General features: G+C 43.8%; 1 protein-coding gene across 1 annotated transcript in view; it reads left to right on the top strand.

The window, feature by feature from the left end:
- The window catches only part of SEMA3D (semaphorin 3D), a 188,496-nt gene that overhangs the window by 94,746 nt on the left and 69,762 nt on the right, over positions 1–23,988 (top strand). Inside the window, exons 7-8 of the mRNA XM_079975171.1 lie at positions 7,998–8,126; positions 17,284–17,426. Of these exons, the coding sequence (XP_079831297.1) occupies positions 7,998–8,126; positions 17,284–17,426 (272 nt within the window). The remainder of the gene's footprint in view (positions 1–7,997; positions 8,127–17,283; positions 17,427–23,988) is intronic.

Genomic DNA, 23,988 nt, shown 5'->3' with positions numbered 1-23,988 from the left:
GCTTCCCACTTTCCTTAGCATAGAAAAGGGCCACATGTTTGGTAAGTTAAAACCTCTTACAAACTCTTCAAAGCTCAGATACATGTGCTTTTTCACACAGCATTCAGAAAAGACGGGCAGTAAAACGTACGTTCCAAAGTAGTGAGAGTTTTTAAATTATTTGTATAGAAATATAAAAATGGCTTACTTAAGCCATGCACTCCAGTTTAGACCTCCTTGCTGGTAGGGTTCACATGGTGGACTGGGAGAACCAAGAGTTTGGTAGCCCTTCCTCCCAAGGTAAGAGGGGGGTGACCTAGCCTATGGTCTTAACCCTTTCTGGCATTAATTAGAGTTAAGCATGTTGGTTATATCAGCCTGGATATCCTACACTCTTCTATGGTCAACTCTGAGCTAGAGCAATACTATGCAGCTTCATATGGAACACTTATCTAATTTATTTGAAGTTAAAAAAAAAAAGGTAAAAGGTAAAGGACCCCTGGATGGTTAAGTCCAGTCAGTGGGGTGCGGTGCTCATCTTGCTTCAGGCTGAGGGAGCTGGTTTTTGTCTTCAGACAGCTTTTCTGGGTCATGTGGCCAGCATGACTAAAGTGCTTCTGGTGCAACAGGACACCGTGACAGAAGCCAGAGTGCATGGAAATGCTGTTTACCTTCCCACCACAGTGGAACCTGTTTATCTACTTGCACTGGTGTACTTTTGAACTGCTAGGTTGGCAGAAGCTGGGACAGAGCAATATGAGCTCACCCCGTCTTGGGGATTTGAACCACCGACCTTCCAATCAGCAAGCCCAAGAGGCTCAGTCATTTAGACTACAGCACCACCTCCCATCCTGTGTATTTGAATGTATTTTAAGTACATGCCTGTCATAATCAACATAGCCAGTTTTTCAAGCTCCTTCATTTATGTCATATTTGTGTATGCATTTCTCTCTGGGCTTCTCCACACTGACCTTTCCTCATCGCTTTCCAGGTACAGGCCATGCTGTAAAGCTCCATTTCTGAGTGCTCTTTTCCACCTCCAGAGCAGTCTCCATGAAAACCTGCTCTTCAACGCTGAACATGGAGCAACTAGCAATCCAAGAAAAACCAGAATTGCCATTTGTCGTGCTCCAGCTTTAAAGAGAGGGTTTTCATGGGAAAAGCTCCAGGGCAAAAAAGAAAGAAAGAAAATTAAAATTACTCAGAGCTTCAAAGCATGGACCTGTGCCTGGAAGCGAGCAAAAGTAAAGTGTGGACAAGCCCTAAGGGACACACATTCACTTGCAGAAAGACCTGTTTCTTACTAGGGCTGAGTGAAAACAACTCCCCCAAATTCTCTACTCTATTTGTAGGTGGCACAATTAGGGTGGGTGGGAATTTGTCAAATAGATTGGGGGGACTGATACTTTCTTCCTCTGAGGTATTTTGGCTCCCTCAATGTAGAATGAAACCCTTTTTAGCTCATATTGTGGAATGAAGGATTTAGTCAGAAAATCATTTTTTTCTGAGAAATTTCAACACAACCCTGTTTACAAAGATGGTTGCTAGCCTAGCCCCACTTACCTGGAAGTAATGAAGTCACTGAAAGGAATAGGGCCTACTTCTGAGTAGACGTGATTAAGCTTGCACTGTAAGACACGGCATAAATGTGCAATATCACCCGGTCTTCTTCCTGCCTTTGAATCGTAGCTTTGAGTAGAGTCAGATACTCGCTGTCATGCACTGTAAGACTAATTCCTCTGTTTCTGCATGTACTTTGGCTATCTTTGTCACAGCTATTGTTTCTGAGCACCTCCACATTTTCATAATTGTCCATCAAGTTGTATGCCTTACAGAAGATAAGAGAGATCCACCCTGGCATTCTTACTTGTGCCAAAAGAGAAGTTTCTTTGAAGGATTGGTCACAGCGTATTTATAAAAAGAATATGACTAATGTTCACCCTTTATTCTCGGATAACGAGATTGATGATTCCTATTGCCTGACCCTCTGAGGTCCCAGACTTCCATTATTAAAAAACAGCAACAATAGGACTTGTCTGTCTTGGAATGTTTTACCTCTTTTAAATGACCCTAAAGCATTCTTTAAAGACAGCTTGGAAAATTCTCCTAGTCTCCCTTTTCTTTGATACAAAGGCAATGATTTATTATAGAATTAAGCAATGTTCTAAGAAACATTGCTGCACCTTTGAAATGTCACAAGGAGAGGATGCATCAATAGCTGAGTTGGTGGAAGCATAATATATCTAACAATGAATCTGTTCTACGAACAGAGTCCACTTTTAGGATGTGTCCAAGTGTCCAGGGCTCAAATTGCAAACCCTGTGGCCAGAGACTCCAGGGAGGCGGGTTTTTAAGGACACCTACCAAGACAAGATTTAAGCGAAGGGAGGTGGAGCCAGATGGAAACTGGCAGTTTAGGGAACTGAACTAACTATGTCAGGCACCCCATGAGCCATACCCTGGGATCGCCGTCCTATATCAGTACAAATCTACATCTGAGTTACAGCAGGGAAGGGATTCAAACAAAACATGAAAAATAGGCAGGAGGAATGCACAACAACCTGGTCAAAGGCAACCATTAATGCAGATATTTTACAGGTGAGAATCACTGCTGTTGAGAGAGGAACCATTTCCCCAAAGGCAGCCAAGAGATAATAATAATTACAATAATGATAAACAGTCTTAATGAACAAGTTGCGCCAGCACTCTTAAACATAAAGTTTTTTTATATATATATATATATATACATTTTTATTCAAAATATACAATTACACACATCAAGACAAAAACAAAATACACTTATTAATAAACATATTAATTCTAAATTATTTACATAATACATTATATTCTTTCCCCGTTTATACAAGACACAAACAAAACCAAAAACACCAACACAAATTTCTCTATATTTGGGCTCTATTTAAGAGCCCTGGACTCCCTTCCACCCTTTTGGTAAGTATCAAATAAATTCCACGGTCACGTATTTTCTTTTTAATCTTAAATATTGGTTTTTCTCTGTAAGTGTTAAACATAAAGTTTCATTTTAGAGCAGGGGAACATCGAGGCTCAGAGATATGCAACTTGTCTATTGATCAGTCAATTAAAAATAGGCATGAGAACATAAGAGCCCTGTTGAATCAGGTCAAAGGCCCATCATCTCTAGCATCCAGTTTGCATAGGATCCTACCAGATGCCTATGGGAAGATACAAGCAGAACTTGAGGGCAACAGCATTCTTCCTCATTGGAATTCCTGGTACTGTGGTCTTTTTTTGTTACTGGATAATTGAGATCCAGAAATCCTGTATGATCTTCTGCCCATCTTCTGCCCACAGCCATGGCAGAGCTTTAGCCCCCTTCAGGTCAGATGAGAATTGCAGTGTAACATCTGCTCCATCTCCCTTGATTGGCAGGTGATCTGAGCACTTTCGGGTTGGCCAGGGAAACTGACAGCTTTCAGTTCAAGCATCCGCTCAGGAGCAATTGAAAATCCACTGCTTCTGTACCACCAGCAAAGGGTGGAAGACAGTGCTCATTCTGTGCCAGGATTTGGGTACAGAATCATCATATCCTAGGCCAGGCCAGCTGAAATCAAAAGATCCCTGCATGGCAACTGTTTTATTATTGTGCAGTGGCTCATGGTGTGGTTTGCTCCGCTTTCTCCACATCGCCACAAACATTTGGAAAGGCGGGCTCTCAAGCTTTAGATGGAATTGGTACAGCAGCTTTCTGCCACCACTTAGACTTGCAGCAACTTAAAGCAGACTCCAATGTGGCAGTGCCAAAGAGCAAAGGCAGCCTTTAATCTCCAGCTCTTTCTATGTGGGAAAGCTTACCGCAGGAGTGGCAAGAACAAGACAGGCTCCTTGGCATACATTGTTTGAAGGAAGGGCCCAGGATGAATGGGTTGGTTCCTGTGTTTGCTGTCTTCATTCATCATGCCAGCTCTTCTGAGGCACATGCATGGACACAGCTTGCAGGGGCCAGATGCAAAGGGGAAGAGGGGTGCATTGTCATGGGCAAGGATCCCTACCCTTTCTGAAGATTTGAAGGATAGAGAACACAGGGAGATAGTCAGCAATGTGTCCCCTTCTTAGAGACTTTGTGGAAGAAGATGGAATCCCAAGGAACAGTGGCTGTATCAACAGAAATGTAGTGTCCCAATCAAGGGAAGTAATATTCTGCCTTGGTCAGACCACACCTGTTCTGGGCGCCACAAGGATGTTGACAAGGTGGAACATGTGCAAAGGAGGGCAGCCAACATGACCAAGGATCTGGAAACCAAGCCTTATGAGGAATGATTGGGAGTGTGTAGCCTGGAAGAGAGGAGACCACAGCCGTCTTTCCCATAGGGCTTAGTGGTGTGTTGTGCCAGGGCGCCAGCCTCTTAGGGGCGCCCCAGCGAGTGGGGCAGCTGCGCGGCTTTGCTGGTGGCCTCTCCTTTCCCTGCATGCCCACCAGCTGCACCCCATCAACCATCTGGCTGGCAGGCGTGCAGATTGCTTCCCAAACCTCCATGGGAGGAGAGCAATCCCTGCAGAGGCTTAGGATGGAAGCTGCGCCCCACCAACTATATGGCTGGCAGTGGGCAGCTTGCCCCCTCCCACTATCCATGGTAATTTGGGGGTGCTGGGTGGATTTTTGCACCCCAGCGCCGCATCTGCTAAAGACGGCCCTGGAGGAGACTGAGAGGAGAGATGATAGGCATCTTCGAATATCTCAAGGGCTGTCACGTGGAAGAGGGAGTAAGCTTGTTGCTCTGGAGGGTAGGACTCAAACCAATGGCTTCAAGTTACAAGAAAGGAGATTCCAGCAAACATCAGGAAGAACTTTCTGACAGGAAGAGCTGTTTGACAGTGGAACAGACTCCCTTGGGAGGTGGTGGACTCTCCTTCCTTGGAGGTTTATAAGCAGAGGTTGGATGGCCATCTGTCATGTCTGCTTCAGCTGAGATTCCAGCATTGCACGGGATTGGAGTCCCAGCTCTACAAGTCTATGATTCTATGACAAACTGTATCTCCCCAAATTCCATCTTCTATACAACTATTAATGGTACCTTCAGTTTTTTTTCCCCCGATGAACAAGGTGGATGTGACAGCCGGACTGTAGAAATGGCTTCCAACTGTTGTTGCTTGTATATGTTTCTCTGTGAAATCTGAAGCTAGAGAGGGTCTTCTTCCTGCTCCCTACACACACACACACACACACACACACACAGAGAGAGAGAGAGAGAGAGAGAGAGAGAGAGAGAGAGAGAGACTTTTCTCTCTTAATAAATCTCTTTGGACTCTTGGAGTGCCCTCAGCTGTTTTATCTGAGACCAAACTCCCGCAGTCACTTCCGATGCCCTTTAGGGGAAGTTTGGCATCAATGGCAATTGGGAATCCTTTGGAAGAATCACACGGAGGAAAGCTGATGTGTGAGCCAGCATTTGAAAGGGAAGGACACTGTAAAGGTGCAAAATGGAAATAAATCTGGAAATGACTTAAATGAACATTATCCCTTTTTTGGAAACCCGCTTGACAAAGTGCACCCAAACAACTTAACTGATGCACGCAAGCACATCACTTCTTTCATATGCCACTGTTATTTCACTGTTTCATGTTCTCTGTCTTCTAACAATCCACAGTCTCCATGCTCTTCATAGGAGCTAACAGGCATGCAGGAGATCAAAGAACAAGCCAAGTGCTGAAAGGTCCTTGTCACCAGAGGTTAAAGCAAGATGGGCTGTTTCTTTTAACCCTTTCATCAGTCACTGAGCATGTCTGTCAGTTAGCAGACATTAATTACACCATTCATTCTTCATTACGACTCCTACCTTACAGAATGTGTTGTGATCACTGCACAAAGGACTTGTGTCCATCTGAAAATGGGGCAATTAAAAAAACACACTCTTCTGTTTGTTTATAATAATAATTGAAATATACTCAGAGTCGCAAAGTGATTTCATGCTCTTTATTCAGCTCATAGTGGTGAAGAGGAATGAATGAATGTCCCCCTCAAAGTATCTGCTTTATATACATTATTTACACAATGGGCTGCACATGATTGGCTAATTCCGGAATTCTACTGTAAGCCAATCAGGTTGTGGATTCACTTCTATCTGGAGCATGATTGGATAGTTCCTGCCAACCAATCATACTGCTGCATTGTTCTAGGAGCAATCAGACTGCTGCATTCTGAATCCTATTATTCTAGGACCAATCAGACTGCTGCAGTTTGGGTCCTATTGAACTCAGTACATAACAATAATAATAATAAGCAGACTGTATACACATAAAGCATACTTTGTTTTATCAAATTTCTATAGACACCTGTAATGGTTCTAAGGGGGTTGCTCATGCGTAAGTTGCCGCCACTCCTGGCTAGGTTGCCTGGTTGAACCCTTTCTCTCCGGACAGCCTTGCACTCATGGCTGTCTCAGTCGCTGGCAGAATCCGACAGTGGGCGTTTCTTAAACTTCTTCCAGCAAAGAGGTTCTTTGACGCCAAGTCTCCTCCTACTCTCCCTGCGCGGAAGTCTTCTGCGCAGGGAGGGTGTGGGCAGCGGAGGACCCGTGCTCTCGCCACTAGTCTCTGCTGAAGAGTCCTGGAGCCTTTTCTCTGATTCCCCCATCTGCCCCCCCTTCACCCCTGGTGTTACGCTGATTTCCTTCCCCAGCAGATGGGCTGCCTCTCTTCCTGCTGGGACCCTCTCCGGCATCGCTCTGGAGCCTTCCCTCCTCCTCTGGCTCCGATGGCAGTTCCCTGACAACACCATTAGATGTAATACTAAAACCATGACTGATGCTGAAAACAGCCTCTGGTGATCTCCCCCCCTCTTCCTTTCTATACTATCTGGAAGAGTTTGCCTTGTTCTCTGGCATTCTGCATTCTTCCTCCCCTCTCCATATCATCGGCTGCCAGTCGCAGAGAAGAGTACAGGACCGGATAAGTTTTGCTACAAGTTGCTTGGGGGTGGGGAGATAAAATGCACAGCTAGTGCTTTGTATGTCAGCCACATGTTTACAGTCACATCTGGTTTGGCCCTAAATCAAGGATTTGGACATTTTCACACTAGATTTTTTTAAAAAGTGTTTTGAAGTTGTTCTTTCAGCCATTATAGACGGTGCGTACGGAAGTTGGTAAGCTCAGGTGTCCACAGATGGCAAACGGTGTTGGAATAATTTGAAAACAATGGGGTCAAATGGATATAGAAAAATAAGCAGAGACAGGGGATTTGCTTGGTAGGAATACTGCATGCAAATCATGTTTTGGATAATGTAACAAGCTCACAGCTATTGAATGGAGGGCTGTCTGTCTTCCTGTCACTTGATGCAATAATTAAACTGCTTACAAGATGTTGTTGGACTACAAGTCCCATCATCCCTGAGCTCTGGCCTTGCTAGCTAGGGGTGATGGGAGTTGTAGTTCAACAACATCTGGGGACCTACAGGTTGAGAAAGGCTGGAACAAAACAGCACCACACACATGAACAAAGCACCCACAGGTTAAGTGGAGCCCTGAGATTTGCAGAAGCATGTAAATCTTTTTTTTAAAAAGTCTATAAGTGGGAGAAACTCCCGAAACACCCCAATAGTGTGATCCGAGTGTGCTTAGCTGCCACAGAGTGCAGAGTGTGGCTGTGTTTTGGGGGGCTGTGGGGGCGCAAAGCAGACTGGAATGGAGAAGGGGCATGGCTGATGGAATGGCACACTGCAACATTTTGTTGCAGCTGCCACTTGCTCCTCTGAATTTCAGATTCAAGGGACCTGCAATGGGATGCCATCCCCTCCACTCTCCAACTGTGAGCATTTGGCTGCCCACTGGAATGCTGGAGTAACTCAGCAATCTAGGCAGGGTTTTTTTTTAATGAAAGTGAAGTTTTTGGCTCTAGGGAGTAGAAAAAACAACAACATTTGCAATGGTTCTGAGATCACAGGCCTACATGCCTCTTTTGAGATTGTCTACAAAATAAGAGCAACCACTGTCTGCATGCCTTAATCCTAAATAATGTGTTTCTGTTTGTTTTCCATTTGTAGATGAATATCTGTATTCTGGAACGGCCTCTGATTTCCTTGGCAAAGACACTGCTTTAACACGTTCTTTGGGTTCGTCACAAGACCACCATTATATCCGGACTGATATTTCAGAACATTACTGGCTCAGTGGTAAGAGAACTAAGCATGTGTCACTAGGGAACGCGCAGTCTCTGTTTTTGAGCCCAGAAACCTGTTTTACTCCACAGTCTAGTTGTCCTCTATACAACTGCAGACGCAGACATCCTGACGCATTTCCTTCTGTTGCATTCAAGGCCTCAACCCAACCCTCCGCAGGTGCTCTGATGAACACCTGGAACTTCTGTACAGGGCAGTTCCATGTTTGGAATAGATATGTGTATATGCGTAACTGTTTGTGCCACTGCAGCCAACAAATTGCCATTGAAATTTACATCTCTAGCTCTGCAGAAATATCAAGAAGCCATAAAATCCTGGCCTAGAAGAGCAGCTTGGAATGCAAAGCCCACACTTCATTAGGTATCCTTGATCTAAGGCAGATTTGATGCTCATTGGCAGAGCCGCCCTGGCATCTCCAGTTAGGGCTGGGAATATTCCCTTCCTGCAACCCTGGAGAACTGTTGTTAGTCACTGGTTACACAATTGCTGAGCAACATGGAGCGATGGTCTGCCCCAAAATAAGGCAGTTATGTTCCAGTTTTGTTTTTGTTTTTTTGTTTTTTTTTCCAAATGATATTTATTAGTTTCAAATAATACACAAAACCAAGAAATAAAAAAGGAAAAGAAAAGAGCAAAAAAGAAAAGACAAAATTAAAAAAAAACACAACGTTCAACATTTAGAATCCTATTTTTCAATAACTTTCTTCCGCGATTTCCCCTCGCCTCCCCTTCTTGTATTCCATGTCCAAATATTTATTCAACAAGTTCTTATCCCTAATTTTTAACCCTAATTTATTATTATACTTAATTCAATTTGTATATCAAGTTTTGACATATAGACATTAATCATTATGCTTAAAGACTTTTACTAAGGTCGACCCAATTTCCCTTACATGAATTCCCCTATAACAAAGCAAAAAAGAAAAAACAGTAAAAAAAAATCAAAATATGTTTGTACACCCTTCAGATTCCCAAAACCCCTCCCTCCCTTTCCCGGTTTCAATCCCTAAACCATTGTCCATTAGTCCATCTGGTATCAGCCTGGATTCCTCACGTCAGAGGCTCTTAATTCCCTCTCAGCTCCTGTCTGCCGGTTTTTTTTGATAGTCCTTTGTGTTTACCACCAGATCTCAGAAGGGCTCTGTCCCAAAAATGTCCATGTTCCTTCCAGCCGGGCCTCCATATTTAAAGGTGGAACTCAAAACTTGTTCCTTAATCCTTTTAGGTCCAAATGTCCCGAAATCTTCAGATCTCCACAGAGGGAGATCTTTCCATTCCTCCTTCTTCAATTCAAAACAAATTTTCATCATCCAATCCTTTTTTTCTTTTATATCCATCTTGACAGGCCTCCGGCTCTCCTTTGCCTTCTGCACCTTTTCAGCCCCTCCTTCCTGCTGCTCCTGTTCAACAAATATCTCTTTCTCCACTTCCTCAAGTTTCCCAGGATTTTTTTCTTGTTCAGCTGCCTGGACTGTAGACAAAACATGACTTTGCTCTACCAATTTTCTCACGAGAAAGGCAACCTCATCCAGATCAGCTAATATCTTCCGGCCAATTTCCATTCTTGTAGTGTCCCTGAACCCCCTCTAGAGGGATTCTGGTTATTAAGTATTCCTTACACTTCCAGCCCAACAGTCCAGTTAACTTGTTTCAATTCTTCTTTATTTTCAACAATTTATCGCTATGTTGTAGCAAATGTAACCAGCAAGAACGTCAGAAACAAAGTTCTCTATTTTCTCCCACTTTGACAGCTAATTTGACAGCTGTCAAAGTCTTCTATGTCTCCTCAGCAGGCTCCTCTCACGGATCACTCCCGGGTTTCGGGGGGGGGGGAAGCTTTAGCTCTCAAAGTTGGCTCTTATCCTCCAGCACAGTTACTTATACAGTCCATCCGTGTAATTAATAATTTAATCCAATAAAAATGAGATAATCTCTCGACCTTAATTATTTAGTCCTTGCTTCAGATTGTTTACAAGGCAGGGGAGACGGACTTCCTTTTTGCACCTCCCCCGCTCATGCCGAATCCAAGAAATTTTTTTATCCAATATCCAAATTTCCAAATTACTCACGGGTTGTTGAGATTTTAGTCCAAATTTTCAAAAAAAGAAGTCAGCGCTCTCCGTCGAATGGCATGCGGCTTCGCTCGGCAGGGGAAGCAGAAGACTCACAGCACCGCGCCACTCCCCGTCCCCCGCTCCGCAGCCTTTAAAAAGGCTCCTTCGCGGGTCGGGGGGGCGCAAACGGTGCCCGCCGAGTCACCAGGTCCACGGGCTTCCGCGCCCGTGGTTTTTGAGGGTCCCCGCGTCGCCGGCGCGGCAGGACCCGACCCCTGTCGAGCAGATTCCCTCCGGAGCTCGGAGGGAATCCGCCATTCGGCCGTGGCGCCAACCCGGAAGTCCGTTATGTTCCAGTTTTGCCTAGGCAGGCAGGCACCCTAGGGAAAACAGAATGTGCATCAAAGTTAGACATGTGTGTTCTAATCTGGAGTTTTCCAAATAAACCTGGCTGCAGGTATAATCACAAAGGCTTCCAGACAGGGGCTCCACACCAGCAGGCAGGGCTTGGCTGTACTTCTCTGTTCTTACACCCAATTTTCCATTCTGGGTATGCATGCAGATGTTTTATACCCGCACATCTAATTGAAACGAAAACAAGCAAACGAAAACAGAAACAGTGCAAGAGCGAACACTACCAGCCTCAATTATCATGCCTCACAATGGGCGAGATGGAAGCTTGTGTTGTTGCTTGGGGTGGGGTGTTGCAATTTCAATTTGCATATTTTTTTAAAAAAAATGTTAATCCTGAAGTCTTTAGGAAAAGTGATATTTATTTGCCTTGCTTGTATAAGGCTTCTGCAAAAATGACAACGAGGTTCTTGGCAAGATCTGTGAAGTAGTAGCAGCAGTAGCATTTTTGTCATTAACGTATGTAATGGAGGAGAGCAAGAATGTTGCTCCCTTCTCCCTTCTCCCTTTCCCGCAGGAGCCCAGCAGGGCTTTGGTTAAAGTGGTTGATCTGGCTTCACTTTTTACTGGCACTACCCACCCAATTTAGGAATGCAGCCTTCATATATGTCTTTTAAACAGTTAATTTTAGATCAAAACCAGTTATCTGTATCTGTCTGAAACACTGAGGTTGAAATCCAATCTCCTTAGATAGGAACATCTCTCTTTTGGACCATAAAGGTACATTTCATGCCTGCAAAAAGCAGTTTAAATACCACTAAGGGGAACATTAAAAGAGCTTCCTAAATAGAAGTACTTCTTTTCCTTTACTAATAAGATAATTTTTAAACACTAGTGAACGCTTTTAAAAATCACCACATGCACACACACACAAATACATATACACACACTCTCGAGCAATACCCCAAACCACAGACACAGATTTAAAGACACATTTTATACACAGTCCGTCAACCGGATATTTAAATGTGTTTCTTTTGGCCATTAATTGTCTCTTCCATGGAGGACCTGGCTTCCCATAATTCAGGGTTACTGTGCGGTTGTGATGGATGACTTGCAAAGCAAAGATCTCCTGACCAAAAGAACATGGTGACTTCCCAGCAATGCACAGAAGGGCCATTGTATGCCTTGCAGCCTTCAGCAAGACAATGCCCTGCTTCTTTAATTCTCACTCTCTGCGGCATGTAATGCCTTGAAGGAGAATATTATGAAAATGATATATAGGTGGTACATGACCCCAGTCAAGCTTGCAAAAATATATCACCTGTCTGATAATAAATGTTGGAAATGTAGAGAGGCTGAGGGGACATTCTTTCACCTCTGGTGGACATGCCCAAAAGTGAGGGTCTTCTGGGAAATGATCTATAATGAACTAAAAAAGGTATTTAAATATACCTTTGTTAAGAAACCGGAGGCCTTCCTCTTGGGCATTGTCGGCCAGAAAGTGTCAAAGAAGGACAGAAGTTTCTTTATGTATGCGACAACAGCAGCAAGAATACTTATTGCAAAGTATTGGAAGACACAAGACTTGCCCACACTGGAAGAGTGGCAGACGCAATTGATGGATTATATGGAATTGGCTGAAATGACTGGCAGAATCCGAGACTTGGGAGAAGAAACAACGGAAGAGGATTGGAAGAAGTTTAAGGACTATTTACAAAAACAATATAAGTTGTATGAATGTTAAGTATCTGCACGATTTAGAAAATCTCATTTCCAGCAAATAGATTTTGTAAAATAGAAAATTAAGTTATAAGTAAGAAAAGGTCGAAATTTAAGGTAACAATATGTTTAAATTTAAGGTATGAGTAAATGATAAAAATTATCTTAAATCTAGAAGTATAATATTTGGAAAGTACAAAATAAGGTATGAAACAAGGTAATAATTTGCTGATATTTTTAATATAAATAATGCAGGGTAAAGGAGATGTGAGGAAGTCCAGTTAGTTATATATATATATATATATATATATATATATATATATATATATATATATAAATTGTATCGGAAAAAAAATAATAATTCTCACTCTCTGGCAACCTTCATTGTATTTCTGTGCACTGATCCTGTATCCTATGCCCTCCTTAATGGCAAGATATGAAGCCGCCCCTGGAGGTGTCCCATCTTTTTGTCACTGAGCTCTTTTCTTGCACAAATCTGATAGAAATCAAGGGAGTGGGGAAGCCCCCCCGCCATAGCAGACCCATGTTGCCTATGCTGCTGGCCTAAGTAGTCAGAAGGGGATGGTAGGAATAGCCTCCCTGAAAGGTCACAGTGATACTTGCCTGAGAAATAGCTCCATGCAAGCAAGTGAAGAGAAATGGGAATTGGAAGCAGCTTTGGAGCTTTTGGAGGAAGGTAGCAGAAAAGAGAACTGAAGGCATCTGTATGTCTGCCCTGGAATGAAGAAAGAATCAGGGAAGAGGTTAAGGACAACCTTTGAGGACACAGGGAAGCATGATAGCAACAACTAGATGGAGCAGCTGAAACAATGTCCCCTCCCCAGCCTCCCTCTCTTTCACGGTGGTGCCGGAGTGAGCCTCTTGGGCTTGCTGATCAGAAGGTCAGCGGTTCGAATCCCTGTAATGGAGTGAGCTCCCATCGCTCCGTCCCAGCTCTTGCCAACCTAGCAGTTCGAAAGCATGCCAGTGCAAGTAGATAAACAGATACCGCTGTGGAGGGAAGGTAAATGGCATTTTCGTGCACTCTGGTTTCCGTCACAGTGTACCGTTGCACCAGAAATGGTTTAGTCCTGCTGGCCACATGACCCGGAAAGCTGTCTGCGGGCAAACACTGGCTCCCTCAGTCTCAAAGCGAGTTGAGTGCCGTAACCCCAGAGTCACCTTTGACTGGACTTAACCGTCCAGGGGTCCTTTACCTTTTTGCCTTTACTGTGGCAGGCACACAGTCCAAAGAAGATATAGTTGTGACACAGATGCGATTGCAAAGCTGCTCCCCTTGACTGCCTCTTGGGTCACACCAAGACCATGGAGAGGGGGACGTCACTTCAGAAGTCCCTTTGGAGGGGAAGCACTAGCAGGGGAACTGTTACATGCCCAGGAGAAAGGCCTCTGGTTTCTTCTGAAATGTATATTTAAATACCTTTTTCATTTCATTATAGATCATCTCCCAGAAAGTCTTAATCCTTGGGCATGTCCACCAAAGGTGAAAGAATGTACCTTCCATCTCTTTACACTTCCAACATTTATTATCGGGCAAATGATAAATTTTTGCAAGCTTGACTGGCGTCATGTACCACCTGTAGATCATTTTCATTATATTCTCTCTTAAGGCATTACATGCCGTAAACTTCATACCTGTGGTCCATAACTGTTCCCAGTCAGCCATCATAATGTTATGTCCAACATCTTGTGCCCATTTAATCTTAGCAGATTTAACCATTTCATCCTGAGTACTCTATTTCAACAGCAAGTTATACATTCTTGACAAATTCTTAGTTTTAGAGTCTAACAGTTCTATTTCCAATTTTGATTTTTCCACCTGAAAGCCAATTTTCTTATCCAAATTGTAAGCCTCCATTATTTGGTAGTAATGAAGCCAATCTCGCACTTTGTTTTTTAGTTTTTCAAAACTCTGCAGTTTTAATCTGTCTCCTTCTTGTTCCAAAATTTCCCAATATTTCGGCCAATTGGCCTCCATATTGAGCTTTTTCTGAGCCTTTGCTTCCAGGTTATGGGATTCTTATGGGCCACATCTCTCTGGGTCACCCTATCGAGCTGAGGCAGACATCCATCTGTTGCACAGATGTAGGAGCCAGCCATTGGGGAACCACACTGCAAAGGGAACCATATTAATTGGTTTCAAATGCATTTGAAAGGAACACATCGGCTTAGAGCTGGACATTGTTAGAGCTCCTTTACCCTTGACCATAGTCCCTAATGGATGGGGCTGATTGGAGTTGCATTCTGGCATCAGGCAGAGAACACCAGGTTTCCACTCCTGGCTTGAATGCCAAAACATTCGTATGGTGCCATGAAGACTTTTCACAGAAGAAATGAGTGTTTCATTAGTATATTATAGTTCAGGCTTCCTTTCTTCAAAGAGATGATTGAGGATGGTCCATGTGGTGGCAGTGGGAATCGTATTTTATCCCTCATAACAACCCAGTGAGGTAGGTTAGACAAAGGAATAGGATCTCATCCAAGGATCTTACCCATTGAACTTCACAGCTGAGTCGAATTACTTTTTCTTTTTGAAAGGATTTTAAATTTGAATCCAGGTCTCAGTCTCTAAGCACACTGGCCTATTCTGTTCTCTTCTGTTCTGTGTCTGTTAGTGTGTCTGAAATCTGACATAATGTCTTAAGTCGAATGCTTTTAGAATTTGTGTTATTCTGTTAAAGTTCAAGAGATTCCCAAAATTGCTTTCTCAATGCAATCATGTTTCACTCCAACAAAAAGACCACTATTAAAATTGACGTAAAGTTTGTATTTTCTGGGTGTTCTGGTGTCAAGAAATTGGCTGATGATAGTATTACAATTAAAGAAAACACAGACACATAAATATACACACACACTAAAGATTAAACCACCCATTCTTGTTTTGGCCTTCAATGAAAAATGGTGCACACTTAAGTAATTGTGCAATTAGTATTAAATTGCTTATATAGGATTGAGACAGATTTCCCCCTTTTCAACTATATTCTTTCTCTCAGCTGAATAGTTCACTTCACTGCAAGGAAAAGTCCACAGTTTAGTGGTAGAGAACAAAAACTCTCAAGTTTTGTTAACCCGCATTTCCAATTAAAAGGATCCTAAGTAACAGGCAATAGGTCAGAGACTTCTCCCAGAGCTGACCTTGCTGAGCAATGATTTGAATCAGCAGAGGGGAATTTCTTAGGGCAAGAACTTCTTGCGTATAGTGGCAGGTCTCAGAAGGAGCAGTCCTTTCCCAGGCTTTTAAAAGATGCTGAGGCCCTGTTATTTTATTCATTTAAAGGTGTTTATAAGCGGCTTACTATTTTAAAATCTCTGAACAACATAAAAGCAATAAACTTCACCAGTAAAACAAAAATGCCGCACAAAACCAGTAAAACAAAAAGCGCATACAAACAAAGAAAAGTTGGAATTCCAGGAAGTCAAAGCAATAAAAATGCAATGGGGGGATTCTTCACCTGCTGTATTTATATTATTGTATTATTGCATTTCTGTGTTGGGGGGAGGGAGAGACAACAGCCAGGCCTACATCCTTTACCTGAGCTCTGCCTCATATCCTTCTAGGACTTGAAAAGATGTCATAGTCATCAGACAGAGGGCTGTGTGGGAGCAAAGTGTGCTCGAACTCACAACCCTAAGATTGAGAGTCTTGTCTGGTACAAGACATATTTTTGTGTTTGTATGGGGCTGCGGTGGAACTAAAATGGAAGACTGTGCGAGCTTCTTCGCAATATGTGGTGCTTGCGACCTATAAAGTGTCCCTGTGCAAAATAACAAAAACACCAAGAAATTTGGAGAGCTCAGAGTCTCCACTCTCAGAGCTACCTGCCTTATTGGCCTTTGCATGATCCTATGCAAGCCTGTATACTCAGACACAAGTCCTACTGAGTTCCATGAAACTTACTTACTTCCATGTAAGTGTGTATAACATTGCAGCCTCCCTGCTCTAATCTTACTCCTCTGAACCATTTTCTGCTGGGAGTGATACTGAGTAATGTGTTTCTCCTATTGCAGATTGCAGCAGAATTGATGTTACAGGTGGCTGCCTGTTGTGCCTCTGCATGAGTCTTTGCCTTGGCTTTGCCTCCTCCTCCTGATTTGTACAGAGATGTAGTGGAGCTTACATTAGCCCTTTCTTTAAAAGTGATGTGCATTGCCAACATTGATTCATTTTAAAAACTGTATTTAAGCATGGTCTTAGGACTCTTGCTCAAACACTTTTAAAAGGAGTGGGCTTGATGCCATGGGAAAGAAGTCAAGAATGTGTGAGGGCCCATTCACACAGACACACTGGCAGTGAGTTTAAATGCACGCCGAAAGTCATGTCCACACCATGCTCTGGATGACAAATCATATTGACATAGTATGCATGCATGCTGGTCCAGTTCATGCAAACAGGAGTGAATCTGGCCTAAATGACAAAATGTTTGCAGATGAATGAGTGGTTTCCTTTGGTAGCAAGACTGGATGACTGAATGATCCTGGCGGTTAACAGTATGACAATGTTACCTTTGACTTCCATTCTTTTGTGTCATGGCTGGCATTGCATTAGAATCAGAAGTGTAAGACAAATTCTGATTGTTCAATGAGGAATTCATCTAGGACAAGTGTGGGAAAACTAGGTTCTCCCACTGTTGCTGAACTACAAATCCCATCAGCTCCAGCAGTCTTGACCAATGGCCAGGGGTGATGAGAGTTTTAGTTCAGCAACGTCTGAAGGGCCAGAGGTTCACCACACTTGACTTCAGAGAAAGAAGAGGTGAAGAGTACACAATCCCACCGCCCAGGGATGGAGAAAACTGTGGCCTTCCAGACATTGGATGGATTCCAACTGCTCCATCAGTGCCAGCTGATGCTGGCTGATGGTCCATCAAGATTGGAGGCCCCATTGTGGTTCAGGGTAGGAATTCTTCCTTCTGCACCAGCTTCAGTGTCTTGTGTCATCTCATAGGAGTTAGAAAACACAGATCAATGCAGTTACAATGTTTGGTATTTTGGGTGTCTTTTAGGAGCAAAGTTTATTGGACTCTTCCCTATCCCGGACACATATAATCCAGACGATGACAAAATCTATTTCTTTTTCCGAGAAGTTTCTCAAGATAGCAGCACCTCTGACAAAACCATCCTTTCCCGAGTTGGCCGAGTCTGTAAGGTGAGCAATGAGAATATATGCAAAGCTAACTCTCTAGTTTTGTTTCCTCGATAAATATTAATTGCCCAAGGGAGGAAATAACTTTCCTCAAAGTACTGTCTAGGCTACCTACAATAATATGGATTACTAATGGAGTCTCACATTCTCTCAACTGGTCCTGCACTGTTGGTTTGATAAGCCAGCTGTGAGTTTGGAATTCTTATATTTTCACAGTTGATAATGAAGTTAAATAGTAGCCAGTTTAATTACCTGCCTCTGAATAGTGAGACTCTCATTCTACATTCACAAATCACTGCTAACCCAAACAAACTAATCCACTCCTGTTTTTTTTAGTTCTCCAGTATGTATTCGCTATTGCTTCCCCCCCATAGCATTTGGTCTGTGTTCTTTCACCCATTCATCACCTTCTGCTCCAGTATATTATTTCCCAGAATTCAAAGAGCTGTGTGGGGCTGCCCTTATATTTTCTTTGCCTGAAACAACCTGACCTGCAGCTTTGTGGTACTCTCACACTTTCTGGTTCCATCCACGTTATTTATTATGGCTAGAATCCCAAGAATGGGGCTCTGGGCTTGTGTTTCTCAAGCAGCAAACCACTGCCACCATCACATGAGAAACCAGTTTTGAAACTGGAGGGAATTTCCGAAGGAGATAGCATTGCGGGGAGGGTCAGCTGTTTAAAAACCTGGGTATGTTCAAGCTTTTGGGTGTGCCTGAAATAGCGCTTTGAATCCCAGCCAATATTTATACACTGCCCGAAGGGACCCAAGCCAAGGTATGAGGTTTAATGCACAACAGGTATCCCGGAACAAAAGAACTGCAAAACGCAAATATGACCAAGCACTGTAAAATCAGTTTAAAGTCAACAGTCAATGACAACAGTAGTCAATCAATAACCATCCCAGGTAGAAATCTCAGCAGCCATCAATGAAATACCATTTTGACCACTAATTAAAACATTTTTAAAAAAGGAGAAAGCTTGCTTGCAGACCAAGGAAGCCATCAGTTGGATGCCCTTTGTGAACGTGTTTCACAGTACCTTGCCAGAGCAGTGTTCCACACTGGTTGCCATGGCAAATAAAGAGTTGTTCTTTCATCATTGTCTTGCTCCTTCCCCTCTCAACTCCTTGGAATAAACATGTTGCTAAAGGAAACACAGGCCAAACATAGATAAATAAAGCAAGGAGAAAGGTGACAGCATAACAGTCCTATAACTTCCTTTGCTCTTCTCTGGAAAGAGCTTCCAGGATTGTCACCAGCCAAGTCCACTCACACAAGCCTTGAGCTCCTTCACTCCCTCCTCTAGTGCCCCAGGGTGACCAAGAGGACACCAGAAACTCCCACTGATAATTAACCATAGTTTATCATGTCATCCAGAACATAAGCCGACTGTTCATAAATGGTGGTGAGGTTCAGTTAACCATCGTTAACCACCATTTGTCAAGTTTTGAACAACACAAGAAGTTGTGGTTCACCTGAAGTCAAAACAAAAGCACCCAGCCTCATCGTGGGGATGTTAGAGAGGAAGGGAAATTGTACTGACACAAGGCTGGCAAAGGCTCAGTCTCATAATCCAAAATGATGGGTTTTCTTTGTGTCCAAACCAGCCCAGATACTGTCCGAACAGCTCAACTTAAGGTCAGCAATTTCATCGGATGAAATTTTTCTCCCTGCGGCAGGTGAAAGTTTAACTGGCACCTCCTTCCTTCTATGAAAGAGCAGTGATGGGAAACGCTTCGGCAATTCCATGTCTGTCTTTGTGACCTTTTAAAAATGCAGGATCTCTGCCAGAAATAAGGGGGTGGGTACCTTAGTGGTAGTTTTATGAAGATAAAGCAAGATAAGGATTGTACAGAATTTGTCACATGGATTTTAATAACATATTCAAATTCGTGCCAGAATCTGACTGCTGAGACTGGGCATCTACTTCAAGCCTTGACTCAAGCTAAAGAAGCTCAAGATATGGGGAAGAGATTGACTGTAGACTCTCCAGAGTGGGAAACATTTTTCATCCCCGGGGGAAACATCCGTCTGTGGAAAACCTTGGGAGGGGGCACCTGCAAGTGGTGGGCATGCTATAGGAAATCAGAGTTTGGCAATGGATGTGATTCTTACAGTTTGTACAGTAGGCTACATTCTTGCCATGGAAAGGTTAGCAGTTTCTGCCCTCTGACAAACACATGGTCCCTCCATTCGAGCCATGAGGAGGCATTACCGCTGTTTAATTATACATTCTAGTCAGGCGAGGGCACTTGAGGTGGGTGTTGATCAGAACCAGTGAGAACCAGTGGCCCAGGAGAAGAAGGTGTAGCCTGGGGAGCATCCCAAGGGCCTGAGAGAAAGGCCAAAGGATTGTCACCTACCCCTGAGGCAGAGTCCAGCGCTGGACTGGTTAGGCTTTTGATCTGACTCAAGGAATGGCAGGCCCTGGGGTCTTTATAGTGCATGATTTCTGTCCAACTCTCCCAAGGAACAGTTGTGGTTCTGAATGGCTGCAGAACCTCCATCACCACCAACATCACTAAGACACCCCCCCGACGTATCTGCCCTAGAATGAACTCCTGAAAGGGGTTCTGGATATAATTACATACAGTGTGAGTCCTGAAAAGACCTCCAAAAGAGTAGAGAGAAAAGGATGGGGTGTCACACAATGAACTGCTTCTCTATCAAATAAAAATGAAAAAAAAAAAATCCCTGCCCATAAGAAGCCACAACTGGACCCCTTCTCTCTGACATCCAGTTTCTTATGTGGAGCAACCACGTTTCTCATGATCTGCGTGGCTGAGCGTTCAGTCGCGTGGTCCTTTGCCTGCTTTCTGAAGTGGCGCAGCTGAGACCCAGGTCTGCAACCTCTGTGAGAACCAAGGGAAAGGACAGAGTGTTGGCTAACGAGTGTGTGTTGCTGAGCAGTCTGTTTGCTTTTAAAGTGCTGTGGGAAGAGCCACATCTCCAGGCCTGAGTACTGTCGATGGGCCAAGGTTCCCTCCCAGGGAACCTCAAAGGACCAAGTAGCAGAGGATGGGAGAGATCTCGGCATTACGTCTGCCAGACAGAGTAGATAATGCTAGGATAGTTGGACCAGGATAGTCTTGACCAGTGCTTTTTTTTTTCTTTAAAAATGTTTAGAGGTGCTCTCATTTTCCTACTCATATTGAAATATTGCCCCTCAATGAGGCCAAACTTAGATTCACAAAATGTTTAGGGGTCCCTCCAGAAAAACACACTGGGTTTGACTCTGCATAAGGCAGCTTTACTACAAGACTCTTTGTTGCCCCCTCCCTCAAAAAATTAAGAATGTAACCTCTTTGGATGTTTTCTGAATTTTTTTAACCATATCTAGGGATGGTTGGAATGAATTTATTTCTGGTGTGGATCACACACTGCACAGTTGCAATCGCTCGGCTCCTTTAGACCCTGTCACTCTTACCGTATTTTTTGCTCTATAGGACGCACTTTTTCCCCTCCAAAAATTAAGGGGAAATGTGTGTGCGTCCTATGGAGCGAATGCAGGCTCCTTGGCTTCAGCAATAGCAATGCGAAGCCCAGAGATCAAGAGGGGTCGGTGCGCACTGGCCCCTCTCGCTCTCCAGGCTTCAGGGATAGCCGCCTGAAGCCTTCGGAGTGCAGCGCGAGTTCCCCCTGCACTCCGGAGGCTTCAGGTTCCTTTTGCTGAAGGCAGGAGAGCAAGTCTCTCCTGGCTTCAGCAGAGAGGGAGAGCTGCGCAGCACCCCTTCTGCCAAGCGGGAGGAGAAATGGAAGGGGCTCCGTTTCTCCTGCCGCTTCGCTGAAGGGGCGCTGAACAGAGAGGGGGAGAATATTTTTTTCTTGTTCTCCCCCTCTAAAACAAGGTGCGTCCTATGGTCTCTCCTGGCTTCAGCAGAGAGGGAGAGCTGCGCAGCGCCCCTTCTGCCAAGCGGGAGGAGAAATGGAAGGGGCTCCGTTTCTCCTGCCGCTTCGCTGAAGGGGCGCTGAACAGAGAGGGGGAGAATATTTTTTTCTTGTCTCCCCCTCTAAAACAAGGTGCGTCCTATGGTCGGGTGCGTCCTATAGAGTGAAAAATACGGTAGCTTGAGCGTGAGGCCTGCCTGCCTTGAGCCTCTCTAGCTGAACAGATGATTTGCAGTTGTGTGGGGGGAAGGCAGCTCCCTGGTCTGAGAATGGACAGAGCTGAGCACAACCATTGAAGGGAAAGGGTTAAACGGCTTAACCAAGTTGACATCAGGGCTTTACGGATGCTGTCCCTCTGGGTCAAACATCTGTCAACGTTTTCATCTTACCCAGTGATTAGAGGATTCAGATGTCCTGTAGTATTGTGTGGGTTTCTTTCAGCATTTCTAATTTTGAGAAAATTATTTTTTAATTTGTATTATTTTGACTCATGCTTCTTTCTTTTCTTTTTAAAAAAGAACCATAAAACCGCCCCCGCCCCCCTGATTTTGGTTGCATCATTTTTCATTCTGCATATCACCTAGGGGATAGTGTTATAAATTGCGAGGAAGTTCTTTCAACGTCCACGGTCGGACTGAAATGCATAATTTGTCATGACAAGTGGCATTTCTGATATTTTGCTTTTCTTTTCTTAAAGACGTTATCATCCGCTTATCTGCAGTAGCTGGCATTTCTTCGTCTGCTTGGGAGGGAAACTAGAATGTTCCCACTAATATCAAATGAAGTGCAGCCAATGCCTTGGCTTTGTTTTGTGTTTTCCCCTCCCGGTAGGATTAGGTGTAGAAAATACAAAACAAGTTTAACTGGCAAATAGAGAGCTGGTGCCATAACCTGTGAACGGTGTTTGCACATTTAAATAAGGGTAGGTGACTCATGGAATCGTAGAATCACAGAACCGTAGAGTTCCCGGGGACCCTGAGGGTCATCTAAGTCCAAGCTTCTCCTGTTTCTTGCCACTTTCTGTCCATTTCCCCAGGCCAGGAAGGATGGAGTTTGGAAGAGGAGCTGTTGCTTCAGACTGATAGCTGCTTATGAAGGAGGTGGAGACTCCACCCCTTCCTGGCTCTCAGCCAGGCCCTGAGCCTGGCAGGTGCTTCCATGTTCTTCTCTGTTCTCACCCTGTCCCCGTTCACTTCACTCACGCTGAGGCAAATGGAGAGACTGATTTTACCAGCCAGGAACAGTGACCAAGGGTCTGGTAAAACCTCTCTCTTATCTACTCACACTCATGTTTAAGCCGAAGCACAGACCAATGGGAGGGACCAACTTCAGTTCATAGGGGAAGAGCTCAGCCTACTTCTCTGTTGCTCTTCTTGGATCACATGGAAATAAGTCAGTGGAGAGCCAGCACTGCTCACTCTTTTAGTCATTCTACACATGAGGGACCCTGTTTAAAATCAGTTGCCAAGCAGGGCTTTACTAAATTCCAAATAGATTGGGTCTATTGCTTTGCTTGCTTTTATCTGCAGAAATGACTATTGCAGATATTAATATTGTGCAGTTTGAAGTGCAGTTGGATGCATGAAAACTGACTCCTTTTTGGAAATGAAACATTATTAAGGCCCATGCGTTTAATTAAAACTTTACTTTAAGAACTGTTTTCAAAACAAAATGAAAACATCAAATGATACATCCAAACCATTCCATAAGACACGTGCCAGTCCAAGGCATAGACTCAGCATCTTACAAAATATGAAATAATTTCAACAGACCTGGAAGCAGAGGTCTGTCTCTCCCCGCAGCCTTGCATTCCAGCTTGCACTCCTGCCTGAGGCTGTTTACCTAGACAGCTATTTACACATCCTTACTTTCACAGAGCCCGGGAATAAGGAAAACAAGGCAATTCCCTTCAAAATGGCGAATTTGCAATTCAATACCTCTCTTGTGATCTAAGGTTAAACACTCATGTGTTAGCTAGCAGAAAACAATGGCAGTTACCTAATTATCACCTCAGCTAGAGCTCAGAAACCCTTAGAATACTGCAGTGGAATTTCTCCAGAGTTAGCAGTACAGTGGTACCTCGGGTTAAGAACTTAATTCATTCCAGAGGTCCGTTCTTAACCCGAAACAGTTCTTAACCTGAGGCGCGTTTTCGCTAATGGGGCCTCCTGCTGCCACTGCGCCGCTGGCGCGTGATTTCCGTTCTTATCCTGGGGCAAAGTTCTTAACCTGGAGCAACCACTTCCTGGTTAGCAGAGTTTGTAACCTGAAGCATCTGTAACCCGAGTAATACATATTTAGGCATTTTCGATTTTTGTGACAATTAAACAATTATACTTCACATCAACTGTCTTCTCAAATAATCCTGACATGAAACATGATCCCATAGCATTCGTGGCAAAGTCACATCCTACGAGATATTGATATTGTTAAGGGTATATTGATACCCTTGTTGGCATCAATCAAAGACCTTCCAGTATTGTCGTGCACCATGCAATTATTCAAATAAAGCATCATTTCAAAATGGCAGGGTGTAAAGCGCTACTTGGTGATCGGTTCTCAGAACTTCACTGTGATGCATTTCAAGGAAAAGGATCACATGCATTCTCGGTTAGACTTTAGTACTGTTTGGGAGCAGGTAGCTAAGCACGTAGGAGCACCCCATTTCCCCCCT

The sequence above is a fragment of the Podarcis cretensis genome (assembly GCF_951804945.1).
Source record: "Podarcis cretensis genome assembly, chromosome: 5".
In the NCBI taxonomy this organism is placed as follows: domain Eukaryota; kingdom Metazoa; phylum Chordata; class Lepidosauria; order Squamata; family Lacertidae; genus Podarcis; species Podarcis cretensis.
The sequence above is the reverse complement of the archived record's forward strand: the minus strand, read 5'-3'. Positions and strand labels throughout refer to the sequence as shown.